Below are 18,391 nucleotides of genomic sequence, written 5' to 3'. Positions count from 1 at the left end.
TCAAGTCAATGGCTCTCGCAGACTAGTCCCACGCCAAAAGCTTGGGAATGTGGATGAACCACTTTTCTCATTCGTCCCATCGGCATTTTCATGCTACTTGTTGATCGTTGATCCTTTGGGGAAGCTCGATCATCGGCCATTTTTCGGGAAATTTTATACTCACTCCCAACCCCTCTGGATAAATTTGGTCCATCATGAGCCCCTCAAAGAATTCGGTTAGGGATCTGAGATTTTTGAGAGCTTTTTTCATGACTATAGAATGATTTGACCGCCACAGCATTTCGAGAGTTTGCAGGTGCATGTTGTATGCATTGTGCGACAGTATCGGAGAGTTAGGGGTAGCATCTGGAGCCCATCTGATTGCACACAAGCAATGACGAAAACTAAGACAGCTACCAAGTTCAAACTAAAATACCGTGCGGTGGATCATCGTAAGTTTTTGAACAGCATTGCACTTGGGGTTTGCACCTAATCATCGCTGTAGCTGCGGTGCTCTTTGTCTCTGTTTTCCAACAATTTTACACTCGGTTGTGTTTATTTAGGGTTTTAAGGAGAGTGTTCTGCATAGCGACGAGAGGGTATGAGCAGGATGTTACTGGTTTATGTGCGTACTTGGTCACTAGGTGTTGTTATCTTTGCGCTGCGGCGTTGCGAATGTTGCAACAGCTTGAGACGGGGTTTAGGGTTTAAGCTGCTGGTGGGTTAATCTTGCATTTGAACCTTACTGTTGAAGGGTAGGGTTAGTACTCCTTACTGTTTCAATCTAGCATGACGAGTTCTCTGGCGTTGTTATTTTACAGCGCCACATCGCATTGCTGAAGAGAATCCATCTGTTAGTGTTAGCGAAGTCAAGGAATTGTGTGTGGCCGGTAAAAAAGGGAAAAAGAAACTTAAAAGGCAAGCTGCAAATCTGGAAAAGCAGGCAAGGGCAGGAGTTCCTGCTGAGTTGAAACGAGTTCCGGTCGCAGGTGATGAGGTTTTCTTCTCTGGCGAGATAAATAATCCTTATTGAATTTCAGTATTTGAATGAATTGTTCAATGCGAATTGTAGAAGCACACTATCTTGAGCTTGCTTGTGCAAATTTTGTCGCCGATGGAACTCATGGCTATAAACTAATTGGTGCTCTTCTCGATTATGGCCTTCTTTGGGTTCGTTTATGTGCCATTATGACGCACTAATTGAGCTCACAGTCAAGGAGATGTGTTGTTCAGAGGTTGAATGTGAACGCGTGCAAGATCTGGCTGAATCGAAGTCAAGGCGAAAGAGAAAACGGGGCAAACCCCCTAACAAAGACTCTTTACCAAATGGAAAAGGTGCTCAAGTGGACATCGAACATAGAGGTGATGAGGACGAAGGCCAGGAAAACCAATACGGTCTACAAAGGGGTTCCCACAGCTATGGCATTCAACCATTAGGGAACCTTCTTCTAAGTACTCAGGGCTGCAATGTGAGGGACACTGGTTTGGGAACATTGCAAGTGCTGAGTGATGAAATAATTTGTGATATTTTGGGCAACTTGGATGGGCGGGATTTAGCTCGTCTAGCTCTTGTCAGCAGAGCTTTCTATGTGTTCGCACACCAGGATTCATTATGGCGGAACTTGGTGTTGGATAGTTATAAAGGAGAACTGGCATTTAAAGGATGTTGGAAGACAACATATTTGGCATCTCATGCGCTAAATGTCGGAAAGCTTCACCTCCCCTTGAAGGTACACGGCGATTCTTTAACTAGCCTTTCTCTCGAAAACAAAAATTCCGTATAGCGCAATACCTTTTCTCAGGGATATTTTCCTTATTTGTGTGCAAGCAGTTTCAAATATTAAAAGTTTGTTGTTTTCTTAGAGTGTTAGAAGTTTTGTACTGATGATCATGTTCACATTCTTAACCAGGTTAAGGATTTTTACTCGGACTATCTTTTCCAGAGCTGGCTGTGTGCTAACCTAGAGATTAAGCCCGAGTGGTTAAGTGCCGACAACATTGAGAGGCGTGAGAATTTGTCCGTGGAAGACTTTATTAGAGACTTTGAGGAACAGAACAAGCCCGTCCTCCTTCGTGGTGTTATGGAATCCTGGCCAGCACTTAAAAAGTGGGACCGTGAGTATCTTTTGAAGCACGCTGGAGATGTTGATTTTGCTGCTGGTCCCATCCACCTGAAGCTCAGTGATTACTACAAGTACGCAGATCTTGTGGAAGAGGAGCGTCCTCTATACATATTTGACTCCAAATTTGCTGAGAAAGTTCCACAGCTAGCTGCAGACTACGACGTTCCAATATACTTCAGAGAGGATCTGTTTCGCATTCTTGGTGAGGAGAGGCCAGATTATCGGTGGCTGATTGCAGGTCCTGCGAGGTCTGGCTCCTCATTTCACATCGACCCCAACAGTACTTCCGCATGGAATGCTGTTGTACGTGGTGCAAAAAAATGGGTAATGTATCCGCCTGAGGTTGTGCCTCCAGGTGTGTTTCCAAGTCCTGATGGAGCTGACGTGGCTACCCCAGTTTCCATCACAGAGTGGTTCATGAACTTTTATGGCGAGACCAAGAAGCGGGCCGAAAGGCCAATTGAGTGTATATGTCGAGAAGGGGAAGTTGTGTTTGTGCCACGTGGATGGTGGCACATTGTGATTAATCTGGAGGAATCCATTGCGATCACCCAAAATTTTGTAAGCAGGTATGGGGTGTTATAACGTGCTTATAATTTCTAATTTCTTATGCAGTCCGAAGCATGTAGTGTTATTCGCGGTGATGTTTTGCTGATAACATATGCAAGCATATGGACCTTAAATTCTTCTCGAGTCGTTTTTACCCAATTTCTATCAGCTTTTCGAGCATATCTACACGATATTTATGCCATGATTGCTTCGGTAGGTTTTATTCTCCCATTTTAAACTCTAATTTGAGTGTGTGGACGTATTACAGGAGCAACATCTTAAATGTGCTGGAATTTCTGAGCAGGCCAAATTCTCAGCATTTGGTTTCAGGAACAAAAGACCGAGTTAATTTGTACGAGAAGTTCCGATCCAGATACGAGTCTTTGTACCCTGGGTCAGTAGAGGCTATAAAGGAGAAGACCGAAGCACGAGAGGCCGCCCACCGTAGGGCTAAGGTCTCAATATGGGACAATGCTGCTGATTCAATGACTGGAGGATTCAAATTTGGCTTCTGAATCCACCTTTCTATGCTTCGCTCACTTCTTACGTTGTTGTCTATTTTTCCAATGAAAAATAGTGCACTTGGTGTACTGGATGTTCATTTTTTTCGTTGCACGTCAGGTTCATTAGTTAGGGCTGCTGCACTGATTAAAGTTCAATATAAACCTTCTCTTTGCGACTGGTTACAGTTTTAAGCATCGAATTGACATGTAGAGATAAGATAGTCACCGTTTAGAGCTTTGTCAGCTCTAGATCATGTGAAAACATTCTGTCGTGTACACCCAATTCTGTTCGCTTTGCTCATTACGATTTACTTTTTCCTTTTGCATTTTGTTTCACTTGTCTAGTTTTGCTATCTCCATGCAGAGCTCGACAGTTCAGACGATTACTCCCCACAATTCATTCATCTACGATGAAGAGTTCTACTTGAATTTTTCCAATCAGCTGAACGTTGTTTTTCACCCTGTACAGTGATTTAAGGCAGCTTTTGATGTCTCGTCCGTTGGTAGAAAAGCCTACAAAATATTCGTCTTTATCAAGATCATCAATGACCAGGGTTCGCTGTTCAGTTTCTTCAATTACATCTTCCTGTTAGGGGTTCTCTAATCAGTAGCCCAATCTAAACTGATCCAATTTACGAAGCTTTTTCTGTCTAGATCCCCTTCAGCTTCCAGCATACAGTTATTTTATCTGAAATAGAACAGAATCCAATCCATTTCATTTCTTCCTCTACAATTTCTGATTCTCCCCGAATGTTAACCAGTCCAGAGCACCCCAAAGTAAGGTTTAATTTTCTCTACAAATTCCGAGACTTGTCAACGACCTCATCAATACACAACTAAAAACACACCCACTCAACTCCAAAATCACCTTGGAAAGACATGCAACCACAACTCGTTACGTCCAAATTCTTTTCCGAAAGCAATCTTCTGGTCTACGAAATGCAAAAGGAATCGCACTCGAGCACATAGTCAAACATTACTGCTCACTGAGTATGTGATTGCTCCGGAGATATTACAGAAAAGGATGATGGACAATTGAATGTGGTGGTGAACAGGGACACAACATAGATCTCCTGTGGATGTGAGATAACGGCTCTCCTCCCCCCTTGACACCATCTCCAACCTCCGAAAGGAAACTTTAGTTCCAAATCATCGACCTCGCCGTCGTTTCTTCCACCACTGTTGTACAGGCTTTACATAGGAGCACCGTCATCTTCTTCTGTCTCATCCTTGCTGGGACAGCAGTAGATTCATTGCACTCTGCACACTTACGCATATTATTATTTTAGCGACACAATCTTGTTTTCTAAGCCACATGCAGGTGCATGCGTCGTTTGCAGATGGGTCAAGCCTTTTTGTGCCAACAACTGGGTCACTACCAATACCTTCTCTCCTCCTGCACCAATTGCAAATTCAGCTTGGAAAGCAAAAGCAGGCTCTGAAACTTGCAGGCAAAGATGCTCAAATAGTTGCAGATTTAGGTGGACCGGAACGAGGAAGCGCACACCAGATCATGTTTTTTGACGTTGTCGGTGAGAGGGGGTATTTGCTTCGGAAGGAGGTTGATAAGATGGCTGATATCGAGAGGTGGTTGTGCTTAATAATATGATAGCCACTTTTGTAGTACACTGTCACATAATTGGTCTTAACCAACCTCTAGTTTCTATTGAGTTTGGTACGTTGGAGTTTTTTTTTAAATATTTTTTAATTATGTATTTTATTATATATATAGCATGTAGTTATATTGTTTGATTATTCAGTAAAAAATTTCAAAAGTGGTAAAAAAAAAATTAAATAAACTTTAAATAAAAATTGTTACAATGGATAATTATTTTATCAAATATAAATGTAAAATAGTATATTTTTAATATGATAGATTCTCATCTTTAATCAAAATCTTATTTATTTTTCAATTTTTAAGTTTTTATTTATTGGTCTTGAATTCAAAACATATGTGTTTATGTTCTGATTTTTAGATTTTAAATATTTATAATTCAAAAAAACTTAAGTTGAATTCTATTGTTTCATATAGTCATGCTATATGATCTCTTGAGATGTCACAAGAAAAATAAAAGGAATTGTGGTTTATTTTAATATTCTCTATATGGATATGGATATGTATATATATATATATATATATACATTTCTTTTTGGTAAGTTATGATTTATACTTAGTGCAAATGTAAAATTTATGATATATATATATATATATATATATATATATATTTTAAATTGACACTTATCTCTTACAATAAAATTCAAGTATGTTTGATTTATTAATTTAATTGCAAAAGTTATTGTGGAATTTTTTATCATTTGCAATGTAATTCAAATTTAGGTTATAGGTTTTTTAAAATAATTCATCTTTACAAATTTAATTCATGTTTGTAATATTCAATTTATCTGAAAATTATTTTTCAATTAAAACCTGATTGACAAACTACTATTTTAAAAAACCAAGTTATAAAATAATAAACATCTATAAAAAAATTATGATTCATTTTATATTTAAACAAAGATTGTAATCATGATAAACTAAGTGTAATAATTACAATAAAATATTTTAATACACGCATGAAATAAATGAAACAACTAATTATATCTTATAGTAAATAACAACTATTGTGCCTTATCTTTAGTATTGTACAATACTAAATATCCGAGGAATTTTTAAACCACCTCAATAATAAATCGTACAACCAAAACAATTATACTTATATTATTTTTAGTATTTTTCTTTATTCTTTTATTCTTTTTTAACCTGTTCATTTTTTTGAAGATTTTTTTATATCACTTCATTAATATTTGAAGATATTTAAAATCTCTCTAGACTTATAATATTTTCAAATGTCTAATTTTAAAACATATCACTATTGTGTTAATATCTACTTGCTGTTCTATGTATTATTTTATTGTGCATAGTTATTTATTGGTGATTTATACATTTTATTCCAACTTCCAATTAATATTATTTTTATTATTTTTGAATTTAAAAGAATAAAAGCCAACCCCTCTAATATTTAATTTAGTTAAATCATTATAAAGAGTCTCTACAAGAATTTTATTTTAATTTTTATGATATCATCAGATTTGTGTTAATTTTTTTTGAAAAGATATAAAATAGTATGTGTATATAGATATATATATATATATAGATATAGATATATATAGATATATAGATATATATAGATATATAGAAATATAGAGACATAAATTTATAAAAATAAAAATAGAAATAAAATACCAATAGAACAAATAAATAATTTGGCTTGCATCTTTCAAAATAGTATTTAAATAAAATAATTAATATAGAGAAATGTTAAATAGACTGAGGTTTTTACTAAATCAACCTACCTATGATGAAGAATATGGTAATCATAATGAATGTGGTTGGTTTTTATTGGTTTTGAACCCAATAATGGAGAAATGAATCTAGATGTCATTTTTTTTTATGTTGGTTAGGATGGGTGGATAAATTTAGATTTATGAAGTATGTTCTTTAATAAAATCAATATATTTTAAATTGAAAAATATATATATATAAAGTAGATAGTTTTTTCTTACTATGTGGATATCACTTGTATACAATCATCTACAAAAATAAATAGTTTTAATTTTAAATAATATTTCTTAAATTATAATTTTGATTATATTTACAACTATTATACCAAATTTTAATATCTTCTTATGTATCTATAGTCTATGGCTCTATATTATCTAAAACTTTTAATTCTTTTTATTTTTGGAAATCTTTGTGAAATTAATCTTTTGAATAGTAAAACAAAAAGATTGTATTTTTTTATTGCTATTATTCATTAGTGTTTTTTGTTTTTTGTGGGTTATTCTATATATATATAGTTAGTTAGTTAGTTAGTGAGAGAAAATATATGCTTTGATGCAAGTGTTATGATATTGTTATGCCATCCATTTCAACAATTTCAATGGCAAAGAGATATTGTCAATTACTATAAAAAAATCCTCTGTTTATTGGAAATGTAACAAAACACTTATTTCAATTCATGTCAGCAATGAAAAGTGTTAAATTATTATTGACTTGTCAAAAAAAATTACGTACAAATGAGTAACATTTGTTACTCACATCCACTCCAAACTATTTACATAGTAACTGAAAAAACCCAGAACTTCTTGTCGGATAAAATATACAAATATTGTACCAACCCTCTACAAAGTACGTAACGCCTAGTTTACATAATATGCATGCACTCAACCCCAATAAACACACAATTTATGTACAGAAAAATTCTCATGTATGTATATATACATACTGAAGGTACTTTTTTGCAATGAGTATGTTGAAATTTTCTTATTTCACACCAACAAATAAAGTGCCTATCTTAAACGAAGAGTTTGATACGTCTTACAATTCAACACTCATCGTAAACAGTTCACAAACATTCAAGTTCATGTGAGAGACACTCACACACACTCTAAGTCATCATCCAATTCAGATACAATACATCAACAACAAATTAAGGATGTAATGTTTTTTTTTAGGCATGCCAACCATGATCGGCATTGCATGCAGACATAGAAGCTATGTGCAACATTCTTGACGAAGCTCGGAGCAGTTCCAGCACTCGATTAAGCAATGAAAGTAAGAAGCAAAAACTTGTTACGCACATGAGGAGGACGCATCGGCTAAGCGGTGGTGCAGAAGTGGAAACATTTGCATCGGAGCAGCGTAGCCGAAACCATGAAACTGGAGCTAATCACAGCGCCAGGAGCAGCCGTCTTTGTTCGCAGCTTCTGACTGGCAAGGGAATGTGGTGGACTTGAAACTAAAAGATGGGTGTTCTCCTATTGTGAAGCTGTTAATGTACCTCACTGCCAAAACAGCAGTTTGGGGTTGCGAGGAGTGGGTCAGTTTTGTCTGCTACTGCTAGCACATAGAGTAAAGCTGGGCAGCACTGAAAGAGAATATCCTCCCCATTCCTACGCTCTTTAAAGGTGGAAAGAATCAGCTCTTTATGCATGGGTGGAAAGAATCAGCTCTTTATGCATGGACACTCGAAAACAATGCAATCGTCGCAGAATCTCACACTTTCTGGTACTCTCAGCAATGAACTTTCAATAGCAAATCCGTTCATCCCGGCATTCAGTTGGTTTGTGACATGGTTCTGCCAAACTACCAATCATCGATCCAACTTGTCCCTCTCATATCAACGAAAAAAACCCCGTCACTTTGGCAATTATGTCAGCGTACAGATACACAGATATACAATCTACGATCGTTGTATTCGCAGCAGTGTGTCAGTCTTCATGGAATTGTGCCACAACCTTGGAGTCGCACGTGCGGTGCTACAAAAGGCTCTATTTGATTCTCTAACCTCTACTTTGTGGGTTCAAACGCTACATCGGTCAAATTTATCGCTCGTGTTGCATGATTGAGCTCCGAATCTCAGCGAAGGAGTCGCCAGTCTTATATGTGCACAAAGACGGCCGGTAGAACCGATAAAAACATGAATTTGCTAGTTAGCGCGACGCTATCGATCTTGAGTTGTTCACCAAGTCCGGGTTCAAGGGATTGCCCTTGTCGTCGTATAAAATGAGTCCCGAGAATGCGAGAGGAGCGCAACGCTCACCGCGCAGGATCGATCTTTGCCACACCGCGGGCTCTGCATTCGGATCTTCCTCCACTGTGTGACCTCCCTGAAAGGCGTCCACCACATCCACCTGATCGGACAACAATTGCACAGGATGTAAAACGTGAGCAGAATGTGAAGAATTGGATTGTTTCTGGAGAAATCTGCGAGGCCATGCCCTAAACGGCATGGTTGTGCATCGAAACGGTGGTTTTGGAAGCTTTGCCTGTGAGGAGTGTGTGAGGTGCGTGGATTTTATGGTTACCTGAGACTTGCAATCAATTCTGAAGGAGCCCGAGTGTCGAAAGCTGGTGGGATTTCGGAAGGACGATTTTCGGAAGGATCCCAGCTTGGACTTGATTTCAAAGGGGCCGAAACGCTGACTACCTTTACTGGTCTCGACCGCATGTTCGACTTCGGGCTCCGAGTCTCGGTTAAGCACTTGAGGGTTGCCGTGCGCAGCGCACAAGCCCACTACCATCGTCAAGCAGACGAAAAAGACGATGACCATTGATAACAGCGCAGTGACTTGATTACCCTGCTCGAATATGGCACCGTGTGCGGTTCCCACCAGCCATCTCGCCATTGTAGGACAAGCGCTGCTCAAGCCCTCAAAGCGTGTTGATTTCGCTAGAATATCCCCAAGCAAAACTTGGCATTAACGGGGAGAGATTGCAATAAACCCTCTGTCAAACAAATTCTTTGTGCTACCGTGACAAATTAACAACACATAGAAAATCTAGTGCTCTGTAATCCTCGATTCACGACGGACCAGTTCAGAAAAATGTTGTCGCAGTGAAGTTAGCCGATGGCCAACCCGAAGCTCAGGGATGTGATAGCGGAGTGAGGGGCATGAAGCAGAAAGAAAACCATAAAACGAAAAGATGAAGCTGTATGAGGAGACTGTACACAGGTGATCTCACGACGCAGAGCACTATTCGGAGTCCAAACCTTCCCAAAGCGACAACAGCCAGTGCGGCAAGCTATGTGGACTTCTCAATAAAGTATACTCAAAATTCACAGACGCGAACTGCGCAAGCACTCTAAGCTCAACGCTCGGAACAACAACACGTCCTCAACACAGCAACATCACCGATCACCCCCAAAAACACCGCGACAATGTCCCCACAGCACTTCTCTGCTTCGAAGCTGTACGACAACAACCAACAACCAACAACGATTGTTCCACTTCAACGCGCAACACAGGTCATCAAGCCCCACAATTGTCGCTCAGACTCAGAGACTCAACCACTGCGACTGCCGACAGACACAGAGCAATTGGTAGAAGCCTCGATGAGCAATGCAAAAATAGAGGACACCTACCCGGACACCACGAGAATTACTGAACCTTGGGCGAATATCAACACGCTTTGAGGCAACACATTGTGAGTGTTGAAGGGGCGGCGCTGGGGGGGCTGTGTGGACAGGTTTACCGCAAGTGCCGTTCTACAATCAAGTGGGTAAATTTGGCTTCGGGTAAAAGGGCGTCAATGCATCCGTCTCAGGACGACGCAGGTGGCAGCAGCCGCCTACACTGAGGGATGGCGACGGAGCCGCATCGCTGCAACGGACGGCGCGATGCGTCGCCGACCAAAGGCAGAAGTGGGGAGCTGGATGTGCAGCAGCAGCGTGAGGATAAGAATTCAAAGGAGTTTTCACTGCAGCGTCAAGCAGCTTCACCCCAGCTTCGGCGTTTGCTATCGATCCCTCCGCCCCCAGTCCCCTCCATTCCATTTGACTGGTTCTCGAAGCTTTGCAGTGTTTGGTGATTTGAGGCAGAATCGTTTGACTTTTCTAGTGCTAGAAATTTTTTGCGTAGAATGCTACCTTGGAATGTGGATTTGCGCAGCGGTGCCTCTCAACCCGCAGAGACTTCTTCGTCCATGCAAACCTGCTCATTCCGATCTTCTCTCATCCTTTCCGATGATTTTGTGTGTTGGTTTTCGTCGCATCGATGCTCTGCCGAGACTTGGATTGTTGATTGAGAGCATGGGTGGAGTTTTGTGGAAAAGACAGTTTTAAGAATGGAGATTTGACAATAGCGTCGAGCAGTATTTCATCTCATCGTGAAACACTTCATACAGTTACGTCTTTTTTGTCATTCAAATGATGCATTACTGATTCCAGAGGATGTTTTTAGAGACAACAATGAGAGACATTCTGTTTTTAGTATATATGTGTGTGTGTGTATATATATGAACACGTTCGTTCGTTTTCTTTACCTGAGGTTGATTCTAACCAATCTTACAACACAGTAAAACTGCCCTCAAAAGCACCACACTGCACAGCCTTCGACAATGATCTGGTTGGCATCATTCTATTAAAAGGCGAAACATATAAAAGAATAAAATGGAATAATTGCCTTTGGATTGTTCGACGGCATTCATCCAAGCTAATTGTAGAGGACTGATCACGGTTTTCATTTTCGCTTTTCCAGAGGCCTTTTCGATTTTATTGGTTTTTGTGCATCAAGTTCCCAGAACCTGGATGGATTAGGGTTTGAGGCGATTATAAGAATATTAATGTTTTTTTTAAAAGACAAGTTCAAAATTCTGGATAGCAGGGGGACCACAGCCTGAAAGAATCAGAGGTGGGTTTGTATCCGCTGACAGCGTTGAAGCTCCTCCTCTATCATTCAACTCGCTTAGACTCCCAAGGAAATCTCCACCTGAGTCTTAAAATCAATTGTGTCTTATAACTATTCTTATTATTAATGCTTGAAAAAAAAAACCGGAATTTTCTGCTTGTCTTCTCACTTTCTGTAGCTTTCCTTCCTGGCAGCGTCTTTAAAGTCAACATTAGAAGGTTCTTTTCATCTCTTTTTTTTCCTTCATTTTTTTTTGAGAATGATCGTTCCAGAAATTAGACTTGCATGGGATGAATCTGGCAGTCTGAATATAAGTGCGTACACATACACTTACTTACAAATACAGATATATATATATATATATATATCGATATATTTCAAAGGTTGGTTTCGGAGTAAAGAGGGTAATGGTACAGCTGCCATCATGCAGTGGCGTTGCGAGGACAGAAAAATTAAAGCAAGAGTTAGAGATCTTATAAAAGCCATTTAATGCAGGATGGTTTTGGTTTTGGCTTTGGCTTCAGTACTGGGGAAGGGGAAGGGGAGGGAGCTCAGGCCCCCCTTTAAGAGCACCCAATATAATTATCTCAGAGATTCCCATGATATTATCATGGGAAGGACACCTGAAGAGGTTAAATGTGAGAGTTTATGGCACACTCCTCAACAACTTATTCCAGAAACACCACCTGATTTCCCATCACTCTAAACAAACTGTCCTTTCTCATTTCCCTCCCTTCAACCCTGGCAAATGCACTGAGCTTTTAACCAACATTTGGTTGGCGTTTCACAGAGCACGAGGACCACTTGGAAAAAAAACGCAAAGAAGGAAAAGAAAAATGACTAGAAGGAAAGGAAATGAAAGGAGGAGAGAAAGAAAGAAAGGAAGAAGAGAATGGTGCCTAGCTCACACATTGTTGCACTGAGTATTCAGTGCATCCCGGTTGTTTCTCACCATGAAACCAATACTTGTGTTTGTGTGTGTGTGTGCGTGTCAGAACTTGTGCAGTTAGTAGTCTTATGTCGTGTAATACAGACTTCTGGGTGTCCAGGTTTTGGTTATTGGGTCAGCATTGGGTCAGCCGTAGGTCAGCGTTTTGATTTCTGACACAAATATGGTAAAACAAAACAACCTTGATGGATATCCAGAAGTCTGTATTACACGACACCGTGAAGAACAATCCACCCTACTTATCCGCATCATGAGAGTAAGACAGAGAGAATAGCTTGGTTTTAAAGCACGTTTAGCAAACTGTGTGTTGTTAGAGACAATGGCTTTGTCGTGAGTGTAAAATTTTGTATTACTTTGTGACAGAATCTCATGAAGCATAAGATCAGCTGTAACAAGTTTGTTGAATCATACCTGAATGCAAATTCTGCACCAAGAGTATTGTCCACACACTCGTGAAAATATGTAACCTCGAGCTTAGGGTTAGGGTTACACCATCTGGCAAGCTCCAAACTACAAGGTGACGTACAAGCATGTGGTGAAGGGTGATGCATTTATTCTAACTGGTGAGTTAGATTGTTGCTAATTCAGAAGCCTAAGGTTGATAATACGACCCACGGTGGGAGGATCGGAAACTGAGCTCATGAATGTGACCCTCAAGCAAGCGAATTCTCCTACAGAATGTTCTAATAAATTCAGGAATCTTCTAAGTATGGTTGCACCCCCATCTGCTTCGATCCATCAATAGGCTTGCGACGTCTACTTCTGGATCCTCGTGTTAAACATTGTGAGAGGGATAAAGAGTACGGGAAAAAAAATCAGCTTGGCCCGTGGGTAAGAGGTGGCATTATCGGTCGTATCCCCCTGTTTGACTTGATTCTGTCAGCTGCTGCATGAGGAATCTCCAAAGCAAGTTTCTCTTTTATTGCAATGCAGGCCCAAGTTGTTTTGAGAGGCTTCAGACTGTTATCTGGTGCGATAGTATTGCAAAAGTGCGTCGCCCATCGACTGCAATCCAATTACCATACGAACAGCTAGATTGGCACATTTATCACCCGATGAGAAAAATTATGGTTGATTCGCAAACATCATCAGTGCTGATGCTCAACAAACGTCATTTTACTGCAATGGATCTACGGTTCGGGCTAACGAACCTCACTGTCGAATTAAGTTCCTTTGCAGCATATCCCACGCTAGTGATTCGTAAACCTCAATGGTGAATGAGTTTTCATGGCGAACTTGCATTTCGAGTATCTAACTTCTGTTGAGGGTTAGTGTTCAGCATCGACTGCGCGGAATCCACAGCGTACACACGATTGCAAGCACTCCCCCTCTGCGTGCGATTCCTAGACCGGCCCTGCAGCGCCAGGCTTCTCGAAAGCTCTGGTGCGAAACTGCCCATGCCGCAAACCAGCCTCCATTTCATAGCAAAATCCATCATCCATAACCTAGAAATTCAAGCATGGCAAGTGACAAACACTTTGGTGGAGATACTTGCCTGAAAAACAACACTATTTCAGTAATAGCAACACAGCCTTCGATTTCTTTCACGGCTAAATGACCATGAAATATATTTCTATTGGGAGATGACGGAGACTTTCAAGTGGGAATCTTCGAGACTGAATGATAAACGATTCTTTCTTTCGAAATTGTCGCTAACCTTCTGGAGTTTAGGGACAAGTTCCAGCAAGTGGATACTCAAATTGAAAGCTTCTCAATCTGGGAATTCGCAGCTGTGGGACCCTCTGCACAGCCATTCATCTACGTGACAAGGAAACCGATAGAAATTATCTGAAAGTGCCGACGTAGAGTCCGGTGGAAACGAGGAGATGCTGCAACGTGCACCCAATCTCAACAGTGTACTGATTCTGGAGCTTTGACAACATTGGTTCGATTTGGTCAACACTGATGGCGCAAGTTGCGTGTTTTCGTGTCATCCCGCAACCAAAAGCATACACACATACACCGCCCCCCCACAAACACACCCACACACACATATATTATATACCTAGCCCACTATACACGCAAGGTAGAGTTACACAACACGAGAAAATGATAGAGCAGCTAGCGACGACATAATTTAGGGAGAAGTGAAGTTTCTCAATGGGCATGTTTCTGTCCACTGGCACATGAGGCATCTACCTGATCAATAGCCCCTCGATTAGCAGAGTCCGAAAAGTTCATCTTTCGACATAGTTCAGTAATATCACTGATTTAATGCCAAGAGCTTTTGAGCTTGTTCGACAAACTAGCATGAGGGTGCTTTGTGAACTGAAGAAGATGCTCACACAAAAAGGTGAGTAAAGAAAGTGTTATCAACACTCCACATAGAGATGCTGATTAAACTAATCAATCTATATCAAAGGAGTAACATATGTGATGGAGGTGATTGACTATCTATATGGACCCACTGACTGAGATTGAGCAATGCTTGTTTCTCTTTCTTATCAATTGCAATGGATTCTGTTTCAATTGTGTATTCTCTTGTTTATGTTTGCAAGGTTTGTTTGTGTTATTTTTTATATCAATTTCTTCATGATTTTTTGGGTTTTTTATTTTATTTTATTTTATTTTGGTGAATCTATTAGGTTATTATTCATGTAAGGTTATAATAAAGTATTATGCTATAGATTAAAGGTTTGTTTTATTAGTATATAGTATAGGTGTTTTATTACCTAATTTAAGGTAATATGATGTGGTATCACTAACATACATATTTACTCTAATATTTATTTATATGATTTAGAAGTAAATAAAAGTAGATTTATTTCATAATATTTTTTAATGAAGCTTATTAGAAGTTTTATAGATGTGTCAGGGACAAGAACTCGATGAAAGCTAAAGAGTAAGTGAGACTTTTCTCAAAAAGAAATAGGACAAAATAGAAATATGTATATTAAGAAAGAAACTGGAATGGCTATTGCCAAAATACAAGAAAACTAGAGACCCTTGAAACTAGACTAGAAGCAAGAAAGGAGTTGACAAGAGTGAAGAGGGCTTCACTCTTGCCTCTATATATACTATCTAACTAGAAGCCACGTGGCGATGTTCTATAAGACCTCCAATATATGTTGACTTTCTAGGCCACATGCCTTTGCTTGCAAGGCAAGTTTTCTATGGATAGACCACGTAGTTAGCTTGTTCTTTAAGCTTCCAACATGCGTGGCACATGGCTAACTTGTTGACCAAGTTTCTAACCTAAAAGTCAACTATAGACTCCTATAAAGTCAAAGCAGCATCTATGAAGCTTCTAAGAAGCTTCTCTAGAAGATATTACACAATTAACCTACTTTTACATACTTTTATCTATTCATATAGGTAATTATATGTATGTCCGTGACAAGATGTTGTTTTGACTTTATTTGTATTTGTGATTAATTGATATGTTAGAAACTTCGTCAACAAGTTAACCACGTATTGGTAACTTGCAAAGCAAGCTAATGATGCTGCATATATATAGAAAATGAAATAGGACTAAACTATCTCAAAAATCTAAGATCCTTCCGATCTACAAGAATATAAGGCCTTCTTACAAAATAAGACAAAACATATTAGAAAAAAATTGAATGAAACTAATCAGAATAAAACATGAAAGACAAAACTGAGCAAACAAAAACAAAACAAAAAGATATAGAACCAAACTTTACTAAGAAAAAGACTCCAAAGACATACCTAACCAAATGCCCCAAAAGGCCCTGGCCAGTCCTATTTATACCTTCTCCTACTACCCTAGACTTTCTAGAATGTTCCTAGGTGGTAGGCCCTATCTAAATAGCCACTTTAAATTCTTTTTTTAGAAGATTCTATAATGGGCTTCATCTGAATAATCGCCTTAAGCTTTCTTCTAGATGGTTCTATGATAGGCTCCACTTATATAACTGTCCTAAATCATTTCTAGAATGTTCTACGATAGATCCTACCTAGTCCATTAACCTAACTTCAATTCTAGAAACTTCCATAGTTCTAATTATCTATATAATTATCTTTATCTATACCTTTATATAGTTAATCTTCTTCCACTAATACAGAATGTCCTCGTTTTACTCTTGATGGAATCTCCAAATTATCTCTTGGCAATGGGTGAGATTTTGTATAAGTTCCTACGTTACATCGTGAATAGAATAACCTTTCCAAAGAACTTTGAATTGAAGTTGTGGACATTCACTACCACGACAAAAGTAACGATGTTCCAAAACATTGTCCACTTTATATTCTTGTTGATCATCAACTACAACTGGTGGTGGTGTTCGTTGGTGTCAATTTGGAAAGTGCTTTAGCTCGGTATGAAATTCCTTCAATTGCAAAATATAGAAGACTAAATGGACCCAAATATGTGGCGAAAGCTCGAGGCGATATGCAATATCAGAAATCACTGCAAAAATGCAGAAAGGTCCAAGGCACCAAAGTACTAGTTTACAGATTTGGATTGATGTAGAAAGTAGCAAGTTTCTTTCCCATTTAAATCGATAATCCTTACATAATAATTCATACAAAGGATCCGCTACATGAGCATAATGAGGAATCCATATAAGATAAAATACACAAGCTCCTAAAAACCTGCGTACTTCTGTTAAAGAGTCACATGAATCCTTCATCCTTCCAATTGCATCAACTTAGCTTGGATCTGGCTTTCTCCCATAAAACCCACACAAATGCCCAACAATAAGAACTTCCTGTACTCCAAATGTAGATTTTACTCTTTAAAGTGTAAGATGAACATCTTCAAGTCGAGTTAAAATCTTTACACAAACTTGTATATAATCAACAACATATTTGCGACACCCTTTCTCATCTAAAGTTTCATCTTTTTTTTCCTTCTTTATATCCTTTGGTAGGAACATAATCTAAAAAAGGCATAGTTTTTTCAGAAATGAAGTCTCTTAGTACCTTGTTCATCCCATTCATCATATGTGCAACTGAGTTAGTAGCACCTTCTGAGAGAGTTCACATTTTAAGCAATCCAAGTGGCGTTCTCATTCTTGTTAGATCTCTACTCCCATGTGCAAGTTGAAATTGATCATAACCCGAAAATAAATCATCCATTGAATATATTGCCCTTCTTGCAAATGCTTCTGCAAACTCGTCTACTAAAAGTCCTATACCTACATTTCTTATAGTTACTGCATTCATTGGTTGCATATCTTGAATAAAACGTAACGATCCATTTTTCTTAGGTACTATTGTCGTGTTGTGGTTCATCTATTATATGAAAATAATGTAATTATATACTTAATATATAATTTGTTAAGTTACATGATAAGAGCTATGTTAGTTGATTTTAGTTGGTTGTAGAATATAATTTGATTATTACCTTAAAAAGAGGTTGTTTGAAAAGATTACTATAGAATTTGTTTAACTTTAATTTCTTTTTTATTGTGGCTTTTAAGATTGATTTTGGTTCATAGTAACTTCTAAATATTTAGAATCACCTTTGTTAGAAATTAGTGACCTTTGAAAACTTCTTTTGGTTATTTTATTTGGTGTTTAGAACATAAATTATGTAAACTTTATAAGAAAAAAGATTGAAGAAGGGTTTTGGTAGCAAAAGGAGTAATTAGGGCACCAATATAGATGAATGGAGATGAATGATGAAAATCTCCATTCCTATTGGTCAAAAATCATGACCAATGGGCTTTGAGGAGGCTGTCCGATGCCATATTAGGAATTAGGGTTAGATTTTCGGCACCATTCAAATTTTGAAGGCTAGGGTCAGAAGGTTTAGATTTTTGGCTATGGTTTTGGTACAAGTTTTGTATGGTTTGGAGTTTATATGAAGGAGATACAAGCACTCAAAGTTAAGGTATTGATTTGGGAGCTACTATCACTCTTTTTGGCATAACGCATGCGTACGGATAACAATTGAGGATCTGCGACCGCGTTTGGAGGGAGCACTTTTGCGGCTAAACTTTTGACACATTGCTTACTGGATTCTAAGTTAAACTAAAAGAGTTATTGGATTTTGAAATCAGTGCATCTAATCTAATGGTAGTAAGTAACCCGTTTTGCTAGTGGTTGTCTCTTGAGCTATTTAAGCAATTTAACAAGGTCTTAGATCAAAATTCAAAAAAATATGTAATTTCATGTAAGTAAACTTTATGCAT

General features: G+C 38.5%; 2 protein-coding genes and 1 long non-coding RNA gene across 4 annotated transcripts; 1 reads left to right on the top strand and 2 right to left on the bottom strand.

The window, feature by feature from the left end:
* Nucleotides 1–125: 125 nt before the first annotated feature.
* Nucleotides 126–3,480, top strand: LOC112275651 (arginine-specific demethylase JMJ22). 2 transcript variants are annotated; one of them, XM_024506195.3, is made up of 5 exons: nucleotides 126–431; nucleotides 801–968; nucleotides 1,213–1,709; nucleotides 1,890–2,671; nucleotides 2,920–3,480. In XM_024506195.3, exons 1-5 carry the CDS (start codon nucleotides 374–376, stop codon nucleotides 3,164–3,166), a joined length of 1,752 nt encoding a protein of 583 aa, XP_024361963.1. In that variant the 5' UTR covers nucleotides 126–373; the 3' UTR covers nucleotides 3,167–3,480. The 2 variants fall into 2 exon arrangements, with proteins under 2 accessions (XP_024361963.1, XP_090102517.1); XM_090246391.1 differs by having other exon boundaries at nucleotides 229–431; nucleotides 1,192–1,709.
* Nucleotides 3,481–8,334: 4,854 nt separating this feature from the next.
* On the bottom strand, nucleotides 8,335–10,371 carry LOC112275525 (uncharacterized). Its single transcript, XM_024505947.3, has 2 exons — nucleotides 9,023–10,371; nucleotides 8,335–8,848 (listed from the first exon to the last, which is right to left on the bottom strand). Exons 1-2 carry the CDS (start codon nucleotides 9,341–9,343, stop codon nucleotides 8,648–8,650), a joined length of 522 nt encoding a protein of 173 aa, XP_024361715.1. The 5' UTR covers nucleotides 9,344–10,371; the 3' UTR covers nucleotides 8,335–8,647.
* A 2,246-nt stretch (nucleotides 10,372–12,617) lies between these two features.
* On the bottom strand, nucleotides 12,618–15,761 carry LOC112275700 (uncharacterized). Its single transcript, XR_016500355.1, has 2 exons — nucleotides 13,951–15,761; nucleotides 12,618–13,788 (listed from the first exon to the last, which is right to left on the bottom strand). It is a non-coding gene; the product is annotated as an uncharacterized LOC112275700 (long non-coding RNA).
* Between the last annotated feature and the right edge of the window lie 2,630 nt (nucleotides 15,762–18,391).

The sequence above is a fragment of the Physcomitrium patens genome, chromosome 23 (genome assembly GCF_059467195.1).
Source record: "Physcomitrium patens ecotype Gransden chromosome 23, ASM5946719v1, whole genome shotgun sequence".
Taxonomy (NCBI): domain Eukaryota; kingdom Viridiplantae; phylum Streptophyta; class Bryopsida; order Funariales; family Funariaceae; genus Physcomitrium; species Physcomitrium patens.
This window is presented reverse-complemented; position numbering and strand designations above follow the sequence as displayed.

Bases quoted from the DNA above. Each gene is read 5' to 3' on its own strand.
- LOC112275651 (XM_090246391.1), top strand. From the start codon at position 374: ATGACGAAAACTAAGACAGCTACCAAGTTCAAACTAAAATACCGTGCG. The intron at 1,710-1,889 runs GTACACGGCGAT...ATTCTTAACCAG, and splicing joins AGCTTCACCTCCCCTTGAAG to GTTAAGGATTTTTACTCGGA. The intron at 2,672-2,919 runs GTATGGGGTGTT...GACGTATTACAG, and splicing joins ACCCAAAATTTTGTAAGCAG to GAGCAACATCTTAAATGTGC.
- LOC112275525 (XM_024505947.3), bottom strand. From the start codon at position 9,343: ATGGCGAGATGGCTGGTGGGAACCGCACACGGTGCCATATTCGAGCAG. The intron at 8,849-9,022 runs GTAACCATAAAA...TTGTCCGATCAG, and splicing joins GAATTGATTGCAAGTCTCAG to GTGGATGTGGTGGACGCCTT.